Raw genomic sequence first — 23,316 nt, 5'->3', positions numbered from 1 at the left:
TTAATATAGCAGGGGTAATGCTCTTAAATTAATAACTAAGTTATAAGACCAGGCTAGTTATAGTCTAAGATTATAAGAGTAAAAGAATAGCATGTCTGCGAACAGAGTTCTGGGATAAACGCAGGGTAATAGCGGGGTTAAACTGAAGGTTCTGTTAAAGTTAGAATTAAAGGAATTGGGTTAACTTTTATGTAAGTTAGTTAGCGAAAGTTAAATTGACCTCTATTAATTAAATGCACGTGCTAAAGCACGTAACCAACCGACCTTTTGTCTAAGAACAGATAAGGTAATATTAGTAAAGAAGCAGTAGTTTAAACTAGGGATTATAGTATTTATATAGTAATTTATAATACTATTATCTATTTTTATTAATTAGTTTATTACTTTTATAAACCTAGGCCTTAGGATTAAGCTTTTAATACTACTAATAAGAAGTTAAGCTTATACTAACTATATAGAAAATAACTTACTATAGTATAAAACAGGTAAAGATAATAATACTTACTAAGCTTATAAGTTTAAGAGTAATTCTAAACTTACTTAATATAAATTTAGCATTAAGCTTAGTGACATGCTTGGCGATAAAGATGGATTAATTAGGTATTTCTTATCTACAGAGTCTAACTCAGGCGGCAGTGCCTGGACCCTTGTCACAGACTACAGTCAAAGTAACGACACGTCCTGTATACACCTTCAGCACACTTCCAACGCACCACCACTAACAGTGAGCCCAAGCCACCCATCTCTGCTCCCTGAACCAACTGTCTTCGATCCTTCTCTTAACATCCAGACCGAAGCCAAAGCTTACCATGATAGAAAGGCAGAAGCTCTCCTTTCCTCAGCAGTCGCAGTGCTAATAGATCCATTTCTCCCAGTCAATATTCGCTCAGGTATTCTGCCTGCTGTGAAGGCCCAGTTAGACAAAGCCGCCATCGACCGGGATCTCCGCAAACTCAACGTCATAGTGCGTTCGGGGCCGACTCTGATAGGTGCAAGAGGCTCTGATCCTGTCTTGTCAGAGGTAGGGATATTTAGCATCCAGATTGAGAGTAATGGGGGAGAAGGATCACCCGGGGTGTAATTACCTGTACATACGCCGTCGATATCGGCTTCTGGGGCTAAGTGGCAGTGGCTTCAGGCAGTGGAAGACGATGCTTCAGTTTGCGGAGGGGATGTTATTGGTATAACCCTAACTATTAAGTATATACCCCTTGAGATAATGGAGCCGCTTAGGAAAGGATTTGATGCCTCTGTAGGAGCACAAAGAGATAAGGCTGCTAAGAATCGTCTAGAGATGGCAGTTACATTAGAAAGTTATTTATTATTGATAAAAAAAGCTATTGCAAAGGAGGAAAGAAGAATTAACAGCTCCTGGTAATAATCCCAATACATGCATCTCTGAAAATAATAGTATTATGGAGAAGGGATCAGAACCCTGGTATATCCTAATCTTTAACCTAATAGGCTCCTACTGGCGCGTTGAGCAGAATGTCATTCTACGCAGCTAGCTATTATATTACACCCTTTACAGAAAGTTATATTAACCGGTCTGTGTTTTTATATAGTTCTTTGCTTCCAGGAATGTTCTTAGGCACGGTGTTTCTCTTTTGTACGTGGGGCATTTAAGACATCCTTGTCCGTTCTCCACATCAGTCGTCATTTATGTCTTCACCGCCTTAAGACCATTTTGCAGTCTTTTCCAAGATTCCCTATTAATTAGCCATCAAGTTACTATCAAAGTTCTTTCTCATCACAGTCAAGCTTCCCAACCTATCCCAGAACAACCAGCCGCAACCACTATGTCACCCTCCCAGTCTCAAACAGCCATGGATGACACCGAGTTCGAGAAGACCCTCTTGCAGCTGCGATGTTTTGATACCATGTTCCTTGTGGACGACTCAGAAGCTATGCAGCCCTACTGGCCAGAGATCAAGACACTGATAGAGCGCATTGCACCCATCTGCGCCAAGCATGATCCAGACGGAGTCGATCTGTACTTTGTCAATCACCGACCGGGCGGTGTCCTGGCCAAATTGCCCGGCCTCCAGTCCATCCGCAAGTCGGGCTACACGCACATCGGCGGTTTCGTGGGCAACATGCTCTTGACAAGCAAAGGAAAACAGGTTGGCAGCATCTTTGACAGCGTCAAGCCGGCTGGGAAGTGCAACATGGGCGCCAGGCTCGGCAGCCTCCTCAAATGGTACTGCGACAAGTACACAGCTGGGGAGGAGAAGGCTGCTCTCAATATCGTCGTGCTGACTGCCGGCCAATTCGACGATGACATCAAAACGCCCTTGATCAACGCTGCGCGGACCCTCGATGAGGCCAAGGCGCCGATACACCAGGCTGGTGTTCAACTGTTCCGCCTGGGTGGGCCGAATCTTGAACGACAGAAGACACTGCAGCATCTCGACGACGAGCTGCACAAAGAGGCTGGAACTAGAGACATTGTCGACACGGTGACTTGGAGCGGACATGGAACATCCATGTCGGAAGATGAGCTGCTCAAGGTGGTACTGGGGGCGGTTATCAAGAAGATTGATATGCGTGCCTCTGAGCTGCACCTGGATGAAAAAGCCCCGACTGCCCGCGCTGACCGGGAGTTCGATAAGGATAATGTAATCTAACAGTAAGAGGGACAAGTTTTAACTATAATAATATATTATTATACTTTATTATAATGTAAAAATAAGTAAGAGATAATAATAGAGTTATATCTTTGAAAATAAATTAAAGGCCTGTTATAAAAAGTAACTATTTAGTTTAAGTATTATTATTACTACTGAAATATGTATTAATTGCTGCTTGGCTAATATCTTCCTTTAATACTTCTATAGCTATAACTAGTAAACAGTCTAGCAGAAAAAATAAAATTCTAGCCCACTTAGTAGAACTTGGATTTTTTCCAAGTATGTATAGTGGCTCGTTATGCAACCACATCGCCAGGGGGACAGTGCTCTTTCCTAAGTCAAGGATCAATTCCACTGTCCCCTGTAGCACAACACTATAATCGATACTCTGCGTCTGATGCATTAGTGGACTTGGGATTCTGTGGACAAATATCCACAATTCGGCATACAGGACCCCTTGGGTTAAGTAGGCTCAGCTTGCTCGAGTTAATAACAGCTTTATGCTAAATAATGCATCGATACTTGTTAATGTTGTATAGAAGCCCTGTTGCGGTGTGAATATTGTTAAATATAACTGATCATTCTCTTCTGAATTCCCATTTGAGCTGTTCGTTACGTGGTGATTACTTGTTTAACAGTGGGCAAGCTAGAAATCGTGCCTTTAAGACATAGCGCCTGTATTTTTACAAAATGGATTGAAGAAATAACAGTAAATCTGGAATATTGCTTAGCTTACTGAATTTAATATACTAAAATATTATTTAAGAACTACACTATTATAAGCATACAGTTTAAAGGAAAGTGCTCTCTCTTTAGGACTTTAAAAATCTACTCAGCTCTTGAGTGCCATAGCTATCAGTTCCATGGAGGCGCGAAATCGCCTGAAGGGCTAGCTCGTCGCCATGGAAACATCTCCTACTTTACGATAGAACCTTGCCAGCTCCTCGTAGTACTTAAGGTAGAGAGGCGTCAGCGGAAGTAATCGAGGATACCTGGCGCCAGGATCTTAGCTTCGGAAAGCAGCTTCAGAACAGCTTAGGAGGCGTGTTTTGCGGCATCAGTCCATCGCCGTTGCCTCAGTTCCATATCGATATCAACACGCAGCGCTTCCAATTCCCTTCGGTACCGGTCGGATGTCGCTCGCTCCAACTCTGGGGCGGTGCAGAGGGAGTACCTGCAGTTAAATCCATAGTCAGACTCTCTGTGGATGGCATGGCGCCATGAGCATCTGTTGACCATTATGAGTCCATACTGTAAAACACCGAGTTTTTTCTTTTATTTCAGAGTGGCTTACAGTTAATATAGATCTCTTCCCCCGGCTCAATATCGTGAAAAGCAACGACCTCCATCCTTAAGTGGCGTGGAGAGACTCTGTAGAAAGCACTTGGCGCTACGGATTAGTGTAATATAATAACCAAAAGTAAGCTAAGGCACATTCTCACTTTGGATCACAGGCATGGTTGATTCTTTTTGAGTGTCCGTCGTCAGTAGCAAATGACATACTGGTATCATACTCACTCAAAACGGTTTACCGCGAACCCAGTAAATAAACCAATGTGAGGAGTTCCATGCCCTAGCACGAAGCCGCAAACGTTGGTTTTGAACAGATCGCAGAGTGGCAGACCCGGAACTAGGTTAGCCCTAGACAGTCCGAGTACTCTTCTTTTGGCGTCCTTGGGCAGATGGATGAGTGCACTTTCGAGAAATGATTCCTGAGTCTTATCCCAAAACAGCCCGATCAAGTTCTATGCAATGAGGATAGTTGGAAGATCTAGTAGGAAAGCTTCGTCTCATTTGATAGGACGAAGAGCAGTAACACCCTTGCCACTTCCTGGTAAGCTTCGTACTTCATAAGCCGGGATACCGGATTCGGGTTCCAATACAGGGCCTGGCATGAAATCCCCCGGAGATTATGAGCCATGGGAGTCGCATTGGTCCCTCTTATCTAATGCGCCCTGACTCAATAGGTTCGACGCCACTTCCGGAGTAGTGATAAGAAGAAGGCCGCGGCCATTGCGGAATAAGGGATGAGAGTAGATGCAAGGAGTCTGAGGAATAGAATTGATAGACTTGGCAACTATCTTGGGTCGCAAACTAATATTAAAATAAGAATTTGACTTATATACTGTCTCTTTGTTTGTATTAGACTCTTTAATAAAGTTAATTTACATTTTAGACAGGTGCCTGGCTTATTGCCTTTAGCGAGCATGTTACATTTAGTTTTTCCACTATAGTTTAACTAAAAGTCGAGTACTTAAAAGTCCCAGAGGGTTCCGAATGCAGGGATATTTTCTATGTAATATTAGTAACATCCTTATTAATAGTAATTAAGAACATACCTATATAGCATCCTTGCATTATTTCATCGTTCCCCTGTCTATTAGATGTTATAAAAATAACTTCAGCTTCAAACCGCTGCCAGGTTTCTTTTATTAATTGTATTGCATCTGGTCTTTTGCCTTCCTTTTTCGTGTCCCATAGAATCATACGTTTCGGTTCGATGTGTTTATAAATAAGGTCTGTTATTATTGAGCCGAATGTCTTATCTTGGTCTGAGCCAATCCAGATAAGAAACCTAATTTATCGTGTTAGCTCTTGGTGAAGTATATACACTGATGTTATGTCAAACCATACCAGTTTGGACTTTGCATGCAGGTAGACAGCGCAGCTCCAATACCTGTTCCGGTGCAAACCCGGATTCCTCTCTTGTACATGGCAGAAGAATGCCCAACACCAGCTGGATTCTGTGAGCTCAGAGCGTTATCAAGCGATAAGCTATCTTACCGAACTTAAGTTCTCTTGTCCATAGCGTCTTTGGCGGATCTGAAAGAATCTTTCTTGTAAAGTCGCCCTGGACACCACATACCATGTAGTGGTATGGAGAATTAATACCCTCGCTAATAATACCAAAGGCGTGGAATTCCTTGACAGCGGTTCGGCTTATCCTTCCGGTGAGTCCTTGTTGCATTCCTCGATCGAACCGAATGATGGCAACTTTAGGCGAAGGCTGCCTTGTTAGCTCATACCTGGATAAGATTCGATATTATTTGCTTACAAACTCTACTTGTACTGGGACCTCTCGGAGTGTGGCCCACGGAAGGGCGATGCTGGCAGATGTTAACTATGTTGAGAGACTGGAAGGGATTAGGCGTACAGGATCGTGATAAAGATAGCAAACCATACTTCTTGTCCGCGCAGCAATCTTCCATGACCTTTGGTATTTATATTGCTTAGGATAACAAACGCCCATGTCATCTAAGGGCCATGGTTAGAATTACGACTCCAGATAGCTTAGAAGGACCTACTGCAAGTCCTAGCCAACCAACAAGGCGGTGATATATCTCGAAGGTATTGTGATAGTTACTGCCAAACTCTTGTCAGCTTTGTTACCGAGATATGGGCATAGACTTGTGGGAGGCTTACTTGCGAATCCACGGCAAGGCACTGAGTACAGAGATACATATCAATATGCTTGTAATAACACCCGTTGCAATAACGGAGCTATGTTGCATCGCCCGTTGGCGGATCATGTGAGCGAGTTTGAGTATGAACCAACTATTTATCTGTATTAGGGACGGGTTATAATTGTACACTTATAAGGGACTCTTACACCGCTGCTGATAACCCGCAACCGGAGTGCAGGCCGCCAATATGTTGTAAGGTCGACGTCGCTGCCAAACGTAGCCGCAAAGGAGCCCACTACATTCCGTTAGTATACATCTCATATCTAGCGCCAGGCTTACATACATTTCGTAAAGTACATATGGTCAGCGTGTAGAGGAGTCTTATAAACAGTTCGTTTCGTACAAGGACTGCGAATAGGAGGTTGCCAAGTACCATTGCCCCGGAGTTATTGACAGCATAGGAGAAGTGACCAAGACCAGCTGATATCATCGCAGCCAGGTTCAGGGAGGTACACAAGACAAACAACTTTCGGTATGTATTGAACCATAGATGGAACGATATCCATCGACTAACAGGCTTCTTTATTGGTATTGGCTTTGCATTGAGACTCGGTATCTTCTTCGACCGTTGTTCTGTAGCTGTTGGCTCTGAGGGAACGTGGACAGGGGGTGGCAATGTCGGAAGGCTCGACCTGTCACAGAGGCCCTTTTCTGCATCGTTGTCGGTATGGGTGATCGTTTGACTACTTGGAAAAGCAGTCCCTGTTGAGATCCATTGTGTAGACATTTCGAATAATTAAACTTGTCAATCAAGAAATCCCCCTGGAACCAATTCCCAAAATCTAGCCCAAGCGGCTCTTACACATACCGGCTCCATTCTACGTACAGCTCGACCTCAAGCCAGCACGTCCCACAGTAGCACAATCTCGGAAACAGGCTCATCCGAACAAAGATGCCGCTTGCCGTTATGAGACACTATGAAATCCAAAAGGAGTCAAGGGCACGGAAAGAATCTCTCCCGGCAGAGAGTGGCGCTGATAGTTCATGGATCGACAGTGCGCCATTGCCAGACCGAGTTAGATCACTGCTCGGCGGATCTTATCCTGTGATCGCAATGCCGATTAGGGATTAAGCAACCAATTAGCTCTTTGCAATTTTGTTTGAAACAATTGACTTAACATGAGCCGGATGGAAACGGTTCCGCTAAGCCATAGTCCTATCACCTTTAAGTCTGGATATCGTCATCGTCATCATTACCATTCTTACTGCCTAAGCCCTAGAGACGCTTCATTATGCGCAACATAATGCAAAACCTCCTCCATTATACTTCCGTTATCAAACTACTGCTATTATCTCTATTTAGACTTACCTTGCTAATTACTATATTGATTTGCGCTTATTATTTACTGACAGATTGCTTTTCTAGTTCCTTACAATATCCTTCCACGGCGCTTGGCATGCCCGCTTTAGCTTCTCGTTAATATAGCCATAGCCTAACAGTTACTGTTTTTCCAGCGCTTACTAGGCCAGAGCTATACACTATTTCACAATGCCGCGGTTACAGTGCCCCGTTGTAAATAGCATAAGTCAAGGCCAGCAACAGCTATAGAAAATAGCTAGATAGGGAGAAAATAAAGAAAAGCAACTCCATAATGATTAGAATCCTCCCGACCGTTGGCACTATATCCCGAGATGTTGAAAGTTGTTAACTTGCAGTGGAAAGAACTTAACGTTAAGCCCTAGCTCCTGATATCAAGCCCTCAACACGTCCAAGGTTACCCCAAACTCTACGAATCGCCGCCATAAGATAGCGAGAGTATGGCGCTCCAGTTGTACCATGCCTGTGTCCAGCAGGACCTCCGTCGATAAGTACTACCTTGCGGTTACCCATGCCGTCTGTTACTTCTAGAATGAAGCTGGCGCCACGGCCGGCGAAAACCATATGGAGTTTGACTCCGTCCAGGGCCATGTTGAATCCGGTTGGTTTGATTTGGCTTGTGAGGTGGCGTTGTGAGATGAATCAGTTCGCAACAGACCAAAAGAGGCGTGGGATCCGTGTTGACAGCGATGCGACGAGATGCTAATGATGACTTTGCTTCAAAACGTTACAAATGGAATCGGACCTAGGTAGGGGAATGTGCCTGGTACCGACAGTAAAGCAATTTACACTGTTTCCCAAGAGAGCTGGGAAGCTTGAAACGGCAATACAAGCGCTGTTGGACGGGGGCTAGATTCTGCACACTAATCCATTTAGAGAATGACCCTTGATGACACTATCAGTCTGGGCTGTGATAAGTCCTCCATCCTGCATCTCTAGACTCTAAAATAACGTATGATAAACACTTGTCCCGTGCACTGTGCAAGTGCATGGTGTGCACTAGGGTGTGTGGAGTCAAGTCGCCGAATTTATCAGTTTGCACCGTATTCCGCACTGCAATGATCATCCACTTTTTCTTGGGTATCTATATATATTTGGACTAGCGCTTTCAGTACGTTGTTCGGGTCGGAAAGAGAGAAAACTTGGGCGATTTGGAGGTCCAGGGTACGAGCAAAGTCATTTGTTGACTGGCGGCGCAAATGAATTTTTAACGATCCTCAAGGCAGACAGTTTGGTGGCCGAAAAGAGTTGATCAACGCTATAGATAAGCTTTGGGATTGGATTTTGAACCTGCAGTTTGAATGCTGCGGTGCTTGCCTCTTGTGAGTAGTCATATTATTGGCTACCTGTGATAATCAAGGATTTGTTTTCCCCTCCATAACTGAACTGATGCCATCAGCAGAAGATTTCAAGTCCCCTTCCCCAATCTCCCCATTCCACCCATGATGCACAAGGTACGTACGGAACCTCTCATCATTTTTGCTCAAGTCCTCTCCCGTGACATTCGGGACAAAGAAATACGTAACCAAAATTCCCGTCACTCCGCAAATTGCAGCAATGATAAATGTCCAACGCTTCCCTAGATTCAGCTGAATCGGCTTAAAAACCTGCGTTCCTACAGCTGCTCCAGTTTTGCCCAGCGCTGCACTGATGCCGTAACACGTTCCGCGAACACTCGTGGCGTAGCTCTCGGATGAGAGCAGACCAAGCATGTCTCCAGGACCGAGATTCCCAGAAGATTGCATCAGACCGTAGAATATCACAAACAAGGGGACAATCTTGGTAATTTGGTCATATGCACAGCCGATGATCAGACCAAACACCAAGTACCCCGCGAACCCTATCATCATGGTGTTTTTCCTGCCAACTCTGTCGCACATCCATGCACCAATGAATACCCCAGGCAGGGCAATGCAACCGAGGAGTAGCTGCCATTCTGCCGTGTGTAGGAGTGTGTTGCCGCCCTCAGGTACGACCGAGGCAAGTATGGTGCCCGAGAAGACCCCATTTGGAAATGTGACAAAGTCGTAGAGGAACCAAGCACCACAAGTGCCTATCAGGGTTTTCCAATAGTAGCGAAGAACGAGGACATAAGGAACCCTTCGTTTAATGGCACCTTGACGGTAGAGCTTTGAGTTGAGCATGCGTATACGAAAATAGAAGACAGTGAGGGGTAGCAAGATCCCGATTCCAAAACAGACACGCCACACAGTCGAGAGATTGTCAGTTCCAGCGGCTGAAAGAACAATCATGAAAATAGACACTGCAAGCGGACCTCCAAAAGATAGCGGCAAATTTGTAACAAGGATGAATATCGGTCCTCGTTTGTCCAGTGCTCGCTCATTGGCAGACTCAGAAGCAGATGTGCTACTCGCAGGATATTCGCCACCAGTTCCAAAACCAACGACACCTCGAGCAACTGTCAGCATCCAAAACATTCCATCGATAGTCGTGCCGTGTGCCACTGTGGCTAGGATACCGCCGACAACAATGCACATTGTGGTCAGCACAATGGCTGTCTTTCGTCCAAGGTAGTCGCACGTGAGGCCAATGGCAATCTGACCGAGAATCTCACCAACGAGGAGAGCGTTGGATACCCGAGTACTGACAGACGAAGTGTACTGCTCATGATATTCCTTCTTGAACAGCACATTCGACATAGTCATCAAGTTATTCTGATAGCCATCTGAGATGAGTGCTGCTCCTGCACAAAGAATTGTAAAGAGGTCTGATATTCTTTGGCGACGGTGTACGACATCTTGCGTCATGCCTTCAACGCTGATGGAAGGATTGGCGGTCTTGCTTTCATGCTGAGCATCATTTGTGCTCCTTATCTCATCCGGTTGAGTGTCAGACATGATGAGAAATTATGGTGCAGGGAATTACAGAAATTGAACAGATTTTGAACGCGAAAATGTTGACCTTATACCTGGTAGATCCCTTCTCATGTAAGACAAGATATTTGCCGATTTCCCGTTTGTCGTCCCAATCGGGTAAATCACCAGAAGCGCTAGTATTGTCATCGACTTCCGACTTCCGAGTTGGCCTATTACAGTTCTTACGCCAGCCATGTGACTTGTGATATCCACAACATGGATATCACGGCTTGGTTATCGCGAGATACTGAAGTTTCTTTTAGTTGTGAGAAGTCCAGTTTTCATATTAAAACTAGTCGCCATTCGGTAAAAAGAATAAGTATAGACCATCTTTTATATGCTGGTATATTCTGTTTAGCCAGATTGAGACTACGCCAGCTTCTTATGCCAGTCCAAGACTTTTGGCCAGCCAATTAGTATAGATCAATGCTACATGTGATGCGGATATTCGCTCACTTACAGCCTGAAAGCGGCTACGTAGTGTGGGTAATAGCATCACAAACTCGGGAGCCTCAAGCATCATATGCCGAGATACCTCCCTTGACAATGGCAATCTCGAGCAGCTGGACACCAAGATCAAGATTTTAGCGGTTTCGAAAACTGTTGGATGTGCATGCCACTAACTAGAGAAGCAAGGAGCGGCCAACGGACTTGGGATTCATGTGGGGCCAGAAGATCATCCTTTAAGTGGAGGAAGAGCTCCTACAGTCTTTAAAGATATGGGCCAAACTGTCCTAAGGTCTCTCTGATGATATAAGCTCTTAGCGAGAAGTCTCAAATGGGTCGAATGGCTTAAATACGTCCAATGGAAAGGCAGCTGCCATCGCTTGGAACGCTGCAACGTTTGGGTGCAAGTGGTCTCCAGAGTCGTACTCTTCCTTCAATCGACCAACATCTTTAGTAGATCGCAGGACATAGTCAAAGTCTACCACTGCGTCAAATACGCCAGACGTCCTGATCCAATCGTTCACATCCTGGCGCGCTCTTTCACGCAGTTCGCAGGTTCCATAAGGTTCGTTACCACCCATCGGCCCAATAGTGGCACCCAAGACATGCAAATCGTGCGCATGGCAGCGCGAGACAATCTGGCGATAAGCCTTTTTGAGAGCCCTTGTGACCTCCTGCAAGGATACTATGTCAGAACCCGCCGTTCCAAGGTCGTTTACTCCATGGAAAACTAGGATGTAACGTCGACCTGGCTGAGCAATAGCGTCGCGATCCAGGCGACTCAAAAGACTTGGTCCTTTTCCATCTTGTAGAACCTTTCCACCGCCCACGGCCTGGTTAATGATTGCAATATTCTGCGCGTATGGATGCCGCTGCATGCGTTCAAATAAAAGGTCAGGCCAGCGGTTATTTGCATTATCCGTGCTACAGCGTCCGTCGGTTATGCTATCGCCCAAAAGAACCAGGGTTCCATGATGAGCAGCATCTAGACATATTTCGACTCCAGAGAGGAAATACCAATGTGTCGACGACTGCAAGTCAGGGCCGGAGAGTTCAGATGCCATCGACTGGTCGCCATGACAAAGCCAGGAGTCTGTGCGACTTCCAGGATGGGAGGTTATTTGTTGAGAATGATGGCCTTTCTGGAGAAAGATGGTAATTGACAGGACTTGTCCCGCCTTGGCTGGAAATTTGAGAGAGTCTGATACCACGTGGGAGCCGCCAGGCACTGAGGTCGGTTGTTCGCCATCAAACAAAACCTGCTGTGCTGTGCCCTTAATGATAGAGGGAGAACCACCGGGATTGAGTGAGTCATGCGGCCGAGGAACAGCAATCACAACGCTTGAGATGTGCAATATCTCCAGCCCAAACAGGTTCGTCAGGCGAATCCGGATATAGTCCCCGCCTGCTGTCACCCTCAAAGTCTGTCGGATGGTGGTATTCTGAAAAGCAACCTCATGCTGCGTCTGGCCAAGTATTAGGGTGAACGAAGAGTAGTTTGGCCTGGCTTACAAATAGACAGGATGGCATATCTGCCTCCTCAGTAGGCTGAGGTGTTGGTGCCCAGACTGTCACCCACTTGAACAGAGATTTCATCTCGGAGTAATGACTGGAATTTCTCTGTTTCAAGAGTCGTGCATATACCTGTCGCTTTCTTGGGAGGGTTAGGTCGCCGGTGAGTGAGATTTTGATTGCGAAGAACGGGGGTGACAAAAGGGCACGCTACTTGGCCACGGTGCTGAAGGTTTCATTTTAGCTAATGCAGAAAACCCCTCAAGTGAAGAACCTTAATGCCGGTTAAATGCAAAGGTGCCATACAAGTGGAGAGATCACACGTCAGAGCTTCAGTCTTGGAAGCCTATGACCTTGATCCTACATGATTAAGAGACTTAGGTAACTTTGCATAAATTCAGGATATCTCTGTTGAGTCTAGGATACCTTTTCCCAGGTTTATTTTGATATCCTATCCTACATTAAGATTTGACCTTCATGCATGTGAAGTACTACCTCATCAATTACCTCCATTTTTCATGACGCCCATAATCGAACACTGAATGTAATCAATCGCGTCTAGTCTTGGATAATAAGACTGAATACTTCCTAAGCTGAGTCTATGCGGCGAAGCTTCCCAGTACCGTACCTGAGGATACGTTTGAATGTTCGCAATAGAACCCTTTAGCCTTACTGGCACTGGCTGTTCAATCCACCACGCCTTCCGGTAAAACCGAGATATAATCAAGTGATGCCATGTCTTTTCCATCTGCGTGACCGATCACTGTCAGCTCGGAACCCTCTCGGACGTCAACACCACGGAAGTAAACTCTCGTGGCTGAATGTCCGTCTAGATACTCTGAAAAGTCATGGCCGAGCCGTGTGTCAAGGTCACTTGTCCACTCTCCGACAGCCTTTCCATCTAGAAGAACCTCATACCGTGCATGCCCACCAGTGTGATCAAAATAGTTGACAGCAATGTCATACCTTCTTGAGGGGAACGTTAGTGTCGTGGTTGCAACAGCCTTTTCCAACGATGATGCTACGATGGCACGACCACCAGACGCTGCTTCTGGAGGCGTCACGCCAACAATGGTGTAGCCATTTAGCTGCATGCTTTCGGCTTCTATACGCCACGGATAGTTCCCGACGCGGTTCTTGTCATCCGGGATGCCGCACTTGGCCAGATAAAAGTTGTTCACCGAGTCACGCCAGACGAGTGAGTGGCCTGCTTGATACGCAAGCTTGAAGGTAACGTGCTCAAACCGAGTTTCGTCTATCAGGCCCTTCAGAGCTGCCCACCTCGTCACAAATGTCTGAGCATTTGCGGAGCCTTCGTAGTGGGCATCGTATATGTGCTGGATTACGGTTTTACCAGACTTAAGCTTGTGCGTATACGGAACGTGATGAAACCACAAAAGTAGATCATCTGGCGTTGTCTCGATACTCTCAAACTGAGCAGCGACCTGAGGTGGATATTGAGCTGCATAACCCGTCCCAGTGGCTGCTGTGCGGTCCATGCCGAGTGCCTTGCTATCGGCACGAGTCCATTGGCCCCAGCCGTTTCCATCTTGTGAACCCGGGCTAGGGCCGTAGTGCGTGTAGAGGATGTCGCACAGGGTTTGGATCCCGAGATTACCGCTGTAGGCTTCATATGTAGGCCATGATTCCATTCCAATCTCGCGGATGGTGTCTATCACCTTCTGATTCTCCGCAGTAAATGTCAGGCGAATCCAATCCAGCAGGATATTCTGCGCTGGAATAGCCGCGTCCCAGCACAATCGACCGTATGCATACAGGTTTGACATAGACAGATGGTGTCCCAGCCATGTAGGGTCATCCCCAATGTTGGTCACTGCAGCATAACCGCCCTTGTTCAAACCATGGACCTTGCCAGAGGCGATATCTCTTACAAGCGAAGGCTTGTCGTCAATACGCATGTCGAAGCCGAGAATCGTCTCCCATTCTGGGGCCATGTACACGTAATGTGACTGCTGACCCAGATACTCTTGACACACCATGAACTCACAGATGACGGGAGTCTTCCGGAGATTGGCGAACAGAGTCGAGGGGGGCTCACGAATCTGGAAGTCTATTGGACCAAATTTGATCTGGATGATGACATTATCTTCGAACTCGCCATCAAGGTGAGCGAAATACTCAACCGCGGCGTTGGCTCTGTCATTCTTGAGATCGGACTCATCCAGGTGATGGTTGTAAACAAAAGCTCGATACATAACGATGCCATCACCGTGAGGTTTCAAGGCACGGGCGAACATGTTGGCTCCCTGTGCAAGTGTGCGACTATATGTCAGAGGACCCGGTTGACCTTCTGAGTTGGCCTTGATGGTATATCCAAGCATATCTGGGACACGCTTGTACAGTTTGGCCGTTATATCCTCCCAGAACTTGATGACATCAGGATCAAGGGGATCTGATGTTGGCAGACCCGCGAGGCCTCGAGGAGTATCGAAGAAAAGTGAAACGCCAATACGTACTCCGTAGGGACGCATTATATCGGCGATTCGACCCAGCCCATCGAGGTTAGTTTCGTTGAGAAGATTGTGGCTCGAGTTGACGTTGTTCACAATGCAGCCATTGATGCGGATTGAGGCCAATAATCGAGCATATTGGCGAACGCGAGACAAGTCCTTCAAGACCTCGCCGTCACGGAAAAATATGGACTTCCCTCCGTAGCCTCTTTCTATGCTGCCGTCAAGGTTGTCCCATTCATTGACGTATCTGATAGGCGCTCCGGGATTGTATGCCAGTTGGACATTGGTCTTGGCCAGTTTCCCCTGTGCAAGGAGAGAGAGGTATTCGAATGCTCCATAAATAGCTCCACGCTCATTTTGGCCGACAATGTGAATGCCGTTGCTTCCGTCAACATTTATGTCAAGCCAAAACCCATCTTCATCAAGAGCAGGTACCGACTGAAGGAGGCGATCGCCTCCATTCGCCTGCAGTGTTGACAAAGTGCCGACTATAATTGAACGTCCAGAGTCAGCGTCAAGGCGAGATTCAACTTGTACGCTTTGTCTGAGGATACGTTCGAGGCCACATTGAAGCTCCTCTCCCGCGACAAAGACTGGACTTGATGGGTTGGTACTCAGAGCAATGATGCTGGAAACTGGCTTATGAAGGCTGCGCAAGCCCTCGGATAGAGGGGCGTAGCGCAGCCAAGCGTCAATTCCAGTCTCTGGGTGAAGCATTCTCAAGGCTTTGGGGATGTTTGTTACTAGATGCAGACTTCTCTGATGAAATCGTGATCCATGAAGGAGGTCGAGGGATTCCAGCTCTTAAGAGTATAACCAGCCACGGATTGATTGCAAGGAGCGATTTCGGCGGATAACTTTGGGCAATTGAGATGTCATGCTTGGAGCACATGTGAACGCAAACCATGATAATGGAGAATATCGTATGTCAGGCTGAGATCAGGGTCCAATAGCAACACATGCACCTCATTAGCTGAGCGGCCAGATTGAGCGGGTCTCGCGCGGCATCTGGCAGCCGATTCTTACGCTAAAGCGGGTAAAAGTACAGAATATGAGTGACACTTTAGTCCCCCACGCAGTCTCGCTCGGCATTTCGTAGCCGATTTCTGTACTAGGCCCGGGTAAATGTGCTAGATGAAAGAGGGGAGTTGAGGTTGCCGGTTGCATTGCCCCAACCCCGCACTAGTTCCAACGAGGTCTTGCGCAGATCGTGGTTTTAGCCAGGGTTACCCTGCAGATCGGCATTCTCTCCATGAGATACAGCCCGTGGCCGAGAAACAACCACGTTGAGTACCCAAGTTCTAAGAGGAATGCCTTCGCGTTAAAGGTTCAGCTGACAATGTATACTGAGCCTGAAGTGTGACTCATTTTTAGCATGCCCTTTGAGTTAACCATAAGGAAACAGTTGTCTCTTCCAGACAAAGATAGAATCTCAAACTTATTAATCTGCACCTGAGGGCAGTGAAGACTGGCCAAAGGTATGGCCATTGGAGTGCAAGGCATTATACAAGGCAGAGCTAGTCTCAAAATGAGGAACTAATATAAAACTGAAAGAATGGATTGCTATATTTGTAACTGAACTATACCTTCCTATCTAAAACTAAATAGATTACAGTGGCTAACAAGCTTACTTCCTAAAGCTTCAAACCCCTTAACCTCTCAAGACGTGAATTCATTCTTTATGCTCAACACCCAGCTTCTCATCAACATCGATATCATTATCGAATTCGTAGCCCTTAAACTCTCGCGCAGATAGATCTTTTGTGAACAGGATATCAAGCTCCTCGTACGTGCGGCCTTTCAGCTCAGGAAGACGGAACCAAGCCCAAACGGCGCAGAGGATACAAAAGCCCGCAGCCAGAAAGGCAGACTTGCCCTTCCAGTTTGCAGCAGTGGGGTTAAGTATATGAGGAACAACGCATGTGGCAGCAATATTGATGACGTTGTAGGCATTACGAGCCAGACCAATTGTCTTGGAGCGCAGGCGTGTAGAGGAGACCTCGGCGACGATGATGTAGGCGATTGGACCAATGGTCATTTCGTACGTAGAGTACCAGACGTAATAGAAGGCTGCAGAGACGCCTCCTGTGGCACTGCTTTGGCGCGGGATAGCTACGAAGCCAATTACAAACATAGCAGCGGACATAAGGAGGCAGCCCCAGATGTAAATCGATCGCCGTCCATGTCGCGCGATGATGAAAACAGACAGAAGGACGGTGACAAAGTGTAGACCACCTTGGCCAACAGTCAACTTGTAAGCATCCTTGGTCGACATGCCGGCTTGTTCGAAAAAGTAAGTGGCATAAGAGGAGACACCGAAGCCAACCAGGACTTGGCTAGCCCAGGCAACACAAGCGATTTCCGTGCGCCAGAGGTTGGAGCCCCTGACGCAGTCGAGATACGAAGCTCCCTCTGTGATGCTGCGCTCCAGCTCCGTGGTTTCCACCATGAGAGACAGCTGGTTCTGAAGCTCTTGGTCTGACATCGATGTAAGCCTCTTCAGGGATTTCTTGGCTTCTTCCAATCTTCCACTGCGGACCAGCCACCAAGGAGACTCGGGGCAAAAGAACATCAGAGGTGCGATAATGACAGGCCATACCCACTGCACGGCAAATGGAATTCTCCAGGCCCATATACTCGTGTTGCCAACAAGTGAGTCCAGGACAGCGTAAGAAAGGAGCTGACCAATGCCCCAGCATAGGACAACATATGTTTCAAGGTACGCACGAAGGACAACCGGCGCAACTTCAGAGGCATACGCAGGTCCCATTGTCGTGAAGACACCCCATCCCAGTCCACAAAGTAGTTGACCAACGAACAGAACCTCGACTGACGGGGCAAAGAAGGAGATGAAGATGGTTCCAGTCAGCCAGAATAAAGAGATCAGAAGAGTCTTTTTGTGTCCGATCCTCTCCGTCATCCACGTGTTGAAGAAAATACCAACAATGCCTCCCAGGGAACTGGCCAAGCCAAGAGCTGTCTGCCACTTGGGCTCGAGCTGGTAGGTACCTGGCTTCGCAGGGTTGGGGATGCCGAAACGCTGTTGGAAGTTGGGAAAGGCGAAAAGTGATCCAAGCAGGGCTGTGTCGTAACCATCCATAATGATTACAAGCGACACAACGCAGGACCAGAAACAGGCCTTAGGGTATTTCTGGATGGCCTGGCGGATGCTGAGGGAATGTTCTGCCTCTGTAGCAGCGCGAGCCTCAGCAGAGGTGTCGCCTGTCCAGCCATGATGGCCATCTGGTGGCGCCGTTTCGATGGTATCGGCGCGCTTTTCTGCCATACTGTTTCTATTGTTTCAGTATGCTTGAAGAGTTGATTTGAAGTAGGCGCAGGATGGGAATGGTGAGGTTAAGAAATGCACTACTAGATACTGTCAAATTGATAGACACACAAAAGCTATTAGCAACGATCCAGATAAATGAGGTAGGATCTTCGTCTTCTTCATATACAATGATGCTCAGGGATTCAGCTGGCTCCACTCTAAGGTGGTAGCAGAAGTAGATTCAGGGTTATTTTAGATATGGCTCATGGGGAAGTGGACTACTCGCTCTTCGGCAAAGACGGCACCGTAGACTGACTCTGAGCATGCAGGGATTAAAGGCGCCCGAAGGGCTGGTTTGATTCGATTTAGCCTATTATTCGTATCATAGTTAAAAGAACACATGGCAAAACCAACAAGGAGACACTTATGGACATGATGAGCGGTTATTTGATAGGAGAGTCGGTAGTTATCGGCGCAAGAGTTAACGCATCCAAGCCAGGTCCGGGGGAAAGTGGAGACATTTGCGGGGGTGGAGCTTGTCAAGGGCCGGCAAACTCGGCACTGAAGAAGCACATACTAAAGACGAAAATGTTCCCCCACAGTCGCAATCAATGGAGATTGACTTTGATTCTGGTCCGGGGAGGTTGACTATTGTGCGGGGTATTAGATAGACGAAAGGCGAGCTCGAATTTAACCAGAACTCTGGTTAAACTCATCAAGAGTACCTACAACCATTATGCTTGCTGTTCCTGTTCACCTAACTAACAGATAATGTAGGGCTCTAACGGCTAATGACAAGACCACCTATATAGCCTATTGAGGACTATCTAAGTAATATTGTAGTTAATGGGATGATGACGCTGCATCAAATGGTCCGGTGAGCATGCCGATGCCAGACGCCTTGGATGATGTTAATGTCCAGGGGTCGATCAGGCAAGGTATGTACGCCGAGGTAAAGACAGCTCAGCATTCTGATTATCTATAAGAAGTGTAGCGGAATGATTATTCTTGCTGATTGGCAGAGAAGCAACCCAGTTCATGGCAGGCTCCTCTCCGAAGCCAAACAGAGCTGATTCTTACATATCTTTCTCCATACCATTTCAGCCCATCTTGAACAGCCATGGGTCCGATAGCTTTTGGCCTTGCCGCCTTGAACCTCCTGGGCTACATAGCTCCAGCCTTCGTGGCGGCCTTACCCACGGACTCAAACTCGGACTCTGAAGTCTTGATTTCTGTGAATGGTCACGTCAAACACCAAGAGCTTGACGGATTTGGCGCTTCGCAAGCATTCCAGCGGGCCGAAGACATTCTTGGAAAAGACGGTCTATCTCAAAAAGGGACTCAGCATGTACTGGACTTGCTGTTCAGTAAGGATATCGGTGCAGGCTTTTCCATCCTGCGTAATGGCATTGGCTCAAGCAACAGTTCTGACAAGAACTTCATGAACTCAATCGAGCCCTTTACACCAGGCTCACCTGGGGCAAAGCCACACTACGTCTGGGACGGTTATGACAGTGGTCAGCTCACCGTCGCTAAAGAAGCATCCAAGAGAGGGTTGAAGTTCCTCTATGGCGATGCTTGGTCCGCCCCAGGGTACATGAAAACAAACCATGATGAAAATAATGGAGGCTATCTCTGCGGAGTAACAGGCGCTACCTGCCCTTCTGGCGACTGGAAGCAGGCCTATGCAGACTATTTGTTGCAGTGGGTTGAGTTCTACCGTAGGTCAGGCGTCAAGGTCACCAACCTGGGGTTCCTTAACGAGCCTCAGTTCGCCGCTTCCTACGCTGGCATGCTATCCAACGGCACACAAGCTGCTGACTTCATACGTGTGCTGGGCAAGACGATCCAAAAGCGAGGTATTCATGATCTCACTATCGCTTGTTGTGATGGCGAGGGTTGGGACCTGCAAGAGGACATGATGGCTGGCTTGACTGCTGGACCTGATCCTGCGATCAACTACCTCAGCATCGTTACTGGCCACGGATACGTTTCACCACCGAACCATCCACTTTCAACAACAAAGAAGACATGGCTCACCGAGTGGGCTGATCTCACAGGCCAGTTCACGCCCTACACATTCTACAACAACAGCGGCCAGGGTGAAGGCATGACCTGGGCTGGCCGTATCCAGACAGCTCTTGTCGATGCCAACGTCAGCGGGTTTCTTTATTGGATCGGAGCCGAGAACTCGACTACCAACAGCGCTCTTATCAACATGATCGGCGACAAGGTCATTCCGTCCAAGAGGTTCTGGGCTTTTGCATCATTCAGTCGATTTGCTCGCCCTGGTGCTCGTCGCATCGAAGCCACGAGCTCTGTTCCTTTGATCACAGTCAGTTCATTTCTCAACACGGACGGTACTGTCGCGACGCAGGTGCTTAACAATGACACGGTTCCTCGCAATGTTCAACTCGTTGTTTCTGGCACGGGCCGAACTCCTCATAGCTTGAAGCCATTTCTAACAGATAATTCTAATGATTTGACTGCTTTGGGGGACTTGAAGGCTACTGGAAAGGGTTCTTTTCAGACTACAATTCCTCCTCGATCTCTCGTTAGCTTTGTTACAAGTTCATAGTTAGGATGTATTACTTAAAGAAGATGACTATAAGGACTCTTTTAATCAATTTGACCATGTCTAGTCTGTTGATGAAAATTTCCCAGCAATCTGGTTGGACTACTTATTTCGGCTTAGTTGCGCAACGTCATGCTCGGTGTGCCGAAAGCCGAGCCCTGTAAATAGCTCACAGCAAGACGATTCTGTCTTTGACACCGATAAATTGCTTATCCAATATTCTACTTCCCGAAACTCCTGGAATAATATGCTGTCTCCCGTATCCTCGGCCTTCTACCATATGTCAGAATCCCAATGACCTCCCGTAATCTCCTTATTCTTGCGGCCTTTCGGCTCGTCTTAGCGGCTTCTTCTACTACCGCAGACACTACTAGCGCAACTACCGCCACCGACCCTTTTGTCCTTGCTTCTGATCTCTCTTCAGTCCCAGACTGCGGTATAAAGTGTATCTGGACATCCGGGAAGGAGATTGGATGCGCCGGCACTGACCTAGAATGCATGTGCTCGCATAGCGATGCGTTTGCCGACCATTTCGAACAATGTCTCGGGAACGAGTGCACTATCAAAATATTCAAAAGTGAGTCAACAACAGATGTGTGAGGCGTCATCTGACGGTAACTGTATCAGGCCTCTGGGACGTGCGCCAACAGATTTGCGATGCGGTGAAAGGAAGTTCTGATTCTGTTGCCTTGGCATCAGCGTCGGCCGTGATTGCGTCCGACATGTCCCAAGAAACGGGGAACGGTGCCGAGCGTTTGACGCGAGCAGGTATAGTCGGTGGCATTACCTGGGGAGCTCTGGTTATATGGAAATTTGGGTAACAAATTGGGGCCTAGAACATGCCACGAAGCTCCCAACATCGCAATATGCGTAGGGTTCAATGGTTTGAGCAGAAGCATTTTCCGGCACCTATCTACAATCTCTGTTCTATCTGTCACCGTACAACCTGATGCACTGTTACGTCAAAATTACCCTGGCACCAAGACTCTCCATAGCTTCTCTCCACCCGAAAAATTGACCAGGGTGCATTCTTCGAAGTCTCCAACACTCCTCCATGACAATAAGTCCTTTCCATGTTATTCCAGGGGCCTGTGCTTCTTGCAGCACCTGATGGAGGATTTGACGAAACCGGTGATGTTGTGACTCGATCATGGCCATACAGCCACTGATAGTGTACGGCCAGGCCGTCCGCATCACAAGACGTGTAGGGAGAGTCTCAAGCTTCTCCAGGCAAAGATTAACAAAGGTCTGGCCCATACTACTTTGCTCGAACATAATTGGAGCAATTGCCACTTGCAGCAAGACTCTGGCACCAAAAGCCCAGATGAGACTGATCACTGCAGCATCGAGGTCTAGACCTGGAGGCACACTTGCCAGGCCCTCGATGTCTTCTTGAAGAGTCTGGCAGACATGGTCAAGTTGTTGTTCAAGTTCGCAGTATTGTCGTTGTAATTCCGGTCCTGTAAACTCCTGGTGGATTTCACCTTGCTGCATCAGCTGTAATTGCTCAAGTCTTGCAATTCTGGAGATAATTGCAAAAACTTGGCTCTGACAACCCATAAAGTCCTGAGACCTGATTGTACCAGAATCTAGAAGAGGCAGGTAGTCGAAGGCGCAAGGGCAGTATGACGCCGCACCAAAAGTAGACGTAGCCAGAACATCAATCCAAATAAAGTTAAAGATGGAAAGTTGCAGCGATCGTCGTCGTACATCACCTTCAGGCAAGCTGGACAATACGTCTGCTATCACTGATACTGAAGTGCGACTCTCGAGTGGAACAGAAGTCTCAATATGATTCAAGACCTTCCTTGCAGCCTGGTGATGGACCTCCCATTGACCCTGGAGCATACTGAAGATCTCGAGCGTCTCCAAATTGGCGATGACATCAACAAGGTGGAACCCAGCCCAAACAAAAACTTCCACTGGTAACGGGTCCATGAGAGAAAAACGATCGACCTCTCCCCGAAGTATCGCAATAGACCGGCTCTGCAGCCTGCTCAATTTTGGACATAGTCCAATCTCATTCACACTAGCCCGTTGAGTCAACGAGTGCTCGAAGCAGGCGCTGACACTGAGAGCTGAGCTAAATAAGTCGTCACGGCTGATGATTCGATTAAGCATCCAATTACGCTCAGTGTTGCTTTCCAGCTTGCAGAATGTATGCGTGATTGGATGTATGACATCAAGGAACAGCATGAGCAATCGCGTTTCTTCTCGCGAAGAGCTTTCAGGTCCGGGCTGTAGACTTTGCATCCTGCTATCCCACCAGATGGTATCGGGTTGTCGCTGCCAGATGTTGATCCCATTTGTTAACTGAATAATGGATGGTGTTCAGAAGATGTCGCGATGAAATGTGCCCAATAAAGCCTCATAGGCACTTGGGAAGTCGTGAGGCCCGTACTGGTTGCTGTTGCTCCCTGAGTCGGTCGGCAAGAGTCCCGTCACACCACAAGTAGTATCTCTAGAATCCAGCTTCCTCGAGACTTTGTACCGTAGCTCCGCGACAGTCCGTAGAGCTCTCGCTTCATTGGACTCCAGGACATCTTTCCATGAGGTCTTGTTACGGATCCAAGACGGTGGCGGCACGTTGAAACCGTAGCATGCAAGGTCTCTTGACCGGCAAGCACTGCATGCTAGTAGCTCCTCGTCGCACTTCTTCTTGCGGATTCTGCAGGTGAGACATCCCTTGCGACTGCGCGTCCCGTCTGAGACCGCTGCTTGTTGCTGCTCCCTCTGCGCCATGATATCTCAT

At 47.4% G+C, this 23,316-nt stretch overlaps 9 protein-coding genes across 9 annotated transcripts; 2 read left to right on the top strand and 7 right to left on the bottom strand.

The window, feature by feature from the left end:
• Positions 1–1,799: 1,799 nt before the first annotated feature.
• FSUBG_12732 (von willebrand factor) lies at positions 1,800–2,627 on the top strand (the record flags this gene model as incomplete). The annotated part of the gene is made up of 1 exon (XM_036677549.1): positions 1,800–2,627. The coding sequence occupies one exon, from the start codon at positions 1,800–1,802 to the stop codon at positions 2,625–2,627; it is 828 nt and encodes a 275-aa protein (XP_036531813.1).
• Positions 2,628–7,766: 5,139 nt separating this feature from the next.
• Positions 7,767–8,003, bottom strand: FSUBG_12730 (uncharacterized protein; the record flags this gene model as incomplete). The annotated part of the gene is made up of 1 exon (XM_036677548.1): positions 7,767–8,003. One exon carries the CDS (start codon positions 8,001–8,003, stop codon positions 7,767–7,769), a length of 237 nt encoding a protein of 78 aa, XP_036531812.1.
• A 764-nt stretch (positions 8,004–8,767) lies between these two features.
• Positions 8,768–10,270, bottom strand: FSUBG_12729 (permease; the record flags this gene model as incomplete). The annotated part of the gene is made up of 1 exon (XM_036677546.1): positions 8,768–10,270. The coding sequence occupies one exon, from the start codon at positions 10,268–10,270 to the stop codon at positions 8,768–8,770; it is 1,503 nt and encodes a 500-aa protein (XP_036531811.1).
• Positions 10,271–11,049: 779 nt separating this feature from the next.
• On the bottom strand, positions 11,050–12,331 carry FSUBG_12728 (lysophospholipase L1; the record flags this gene model as incomplete). Its single annotated transcript, XM_036677545.1, has 2 exons — positions 11,050–12,201; positions 12,248–12,331. 2 exons carry the CDS (start codon positions 12,329–12,331, stop codon positions 11,050–11,052), a joined length of 1,236 nt encoding a protein of 411 aa, XP_036531810.1.
• A 602-nt stretch (positions 12,332–12,933) lies between these two features.
• Positions 12,934–15,438, bottom strand: FSUBG_12727 (alpha-glucuronidase precursor; the record flags this gene model as incomplete). The annotated part of the gene is made up of 1 exon (XM_036677544.1): positions 12,934–15,438. The coding sequence occupies one exon, from the start codon at positions 15,436–15,438 to the stop codon at positions 12,934–12,936; it is 2,505 nt and encodes an 834-aa protein (XP_036531809.1).
• A 955-nt stretch (positions 15,439–16,393) lies between these two features.
• On the bottom strand, positions 16,394–18,007 carry FSUBG_12726 (major facilitator superfamily transporter; the record flags this gene model as incomplete). The annotated part of the gene is made up of 1 exon (XM_036677543.1): positions 16,394–18,007. The coding sequence occupies one exon, from the start codon at positions 18,005–18,007 to the stop codon at positions 16,394–16,396; it is 1,614 nt and encodes a 537-aa protein (XP_036531808.1).
• Positions 18,008–19,109: 1,102 nt separating this feature from the next.
• FSUBG_12725 (cellulose hydrolase) lies at positions 19,110–20,567 on the top strand (the record flags this gene model as incomplete). Its single annotated transcript, XM_036677542.1, has 1 exon — positions 19,110–20,567. The coding sequence occupies one exon, from the start codon at positions 19,110–19,112 to the stop codon at positions 20,565–20,567; it is 1,458 nt and encodes a 485-aa protein (XP_036531807.1).
• Positions 20,568–20,984: 417 nt separating this feature from the next.
• Positions 20,985–22,817, bottom strand: FSUBG_12724 (Zn2 Cys6 DNA-binding protein; the record flags this gene model as incomplete). Its single annotated transcript, XM_036677541.1, has 4 exons — positions 20,985–20,995; positions 21,054–21,123; positions 21,178–21,351; positions 21,537–22,817. 4 exons carry the CDS (start codon positions 22,815–22,817, stop codon positions 20,985–20,987), a joined length of 1,536 nt encoding a protein of 511 aa, XP_036531806.1.
• Positions 22,818–22,895: 78 nt separating this feature from the next.
• On the bottom strand, positions 22,896–23,306 carry FSUBG_12723 (Zn2 Cys6 DNA-binding protein; the record flags this gene model as incomplete). The annotated part of the gene is made up of 1 exon (XM_036677540.1): positions 22,896–23,306. One exon carries the CDS (start codon positions 23,304–23,306, stop codon positions 22,896–22,898), a length of 411 nt encoding a protein of 136 aa, XP_036531805.1.
• Between the last annotated feature and the right edge of the window lie 10 nt (positions 23,307–23,316).

This window comes from Fusarium subglutinans (assembly GCF_013396075.1).
Source record: "Fusarium subglutinans strain NRRL 66333 chromosome Unknown NRRL66333_c0000285, whole genome shotgun sequence".
Taxonomy (NCBI): Eukaryota; Fungi; Ascomycota; class Sordariomycetes; order Hypocreales; family Nectriaceae; genus Fusarium; species Fusarium subglutinans.
Note: the sequence above shows the minus strand (reverse complement) of the source record. Positions and strands in the feature narration are given on the sequence as shown.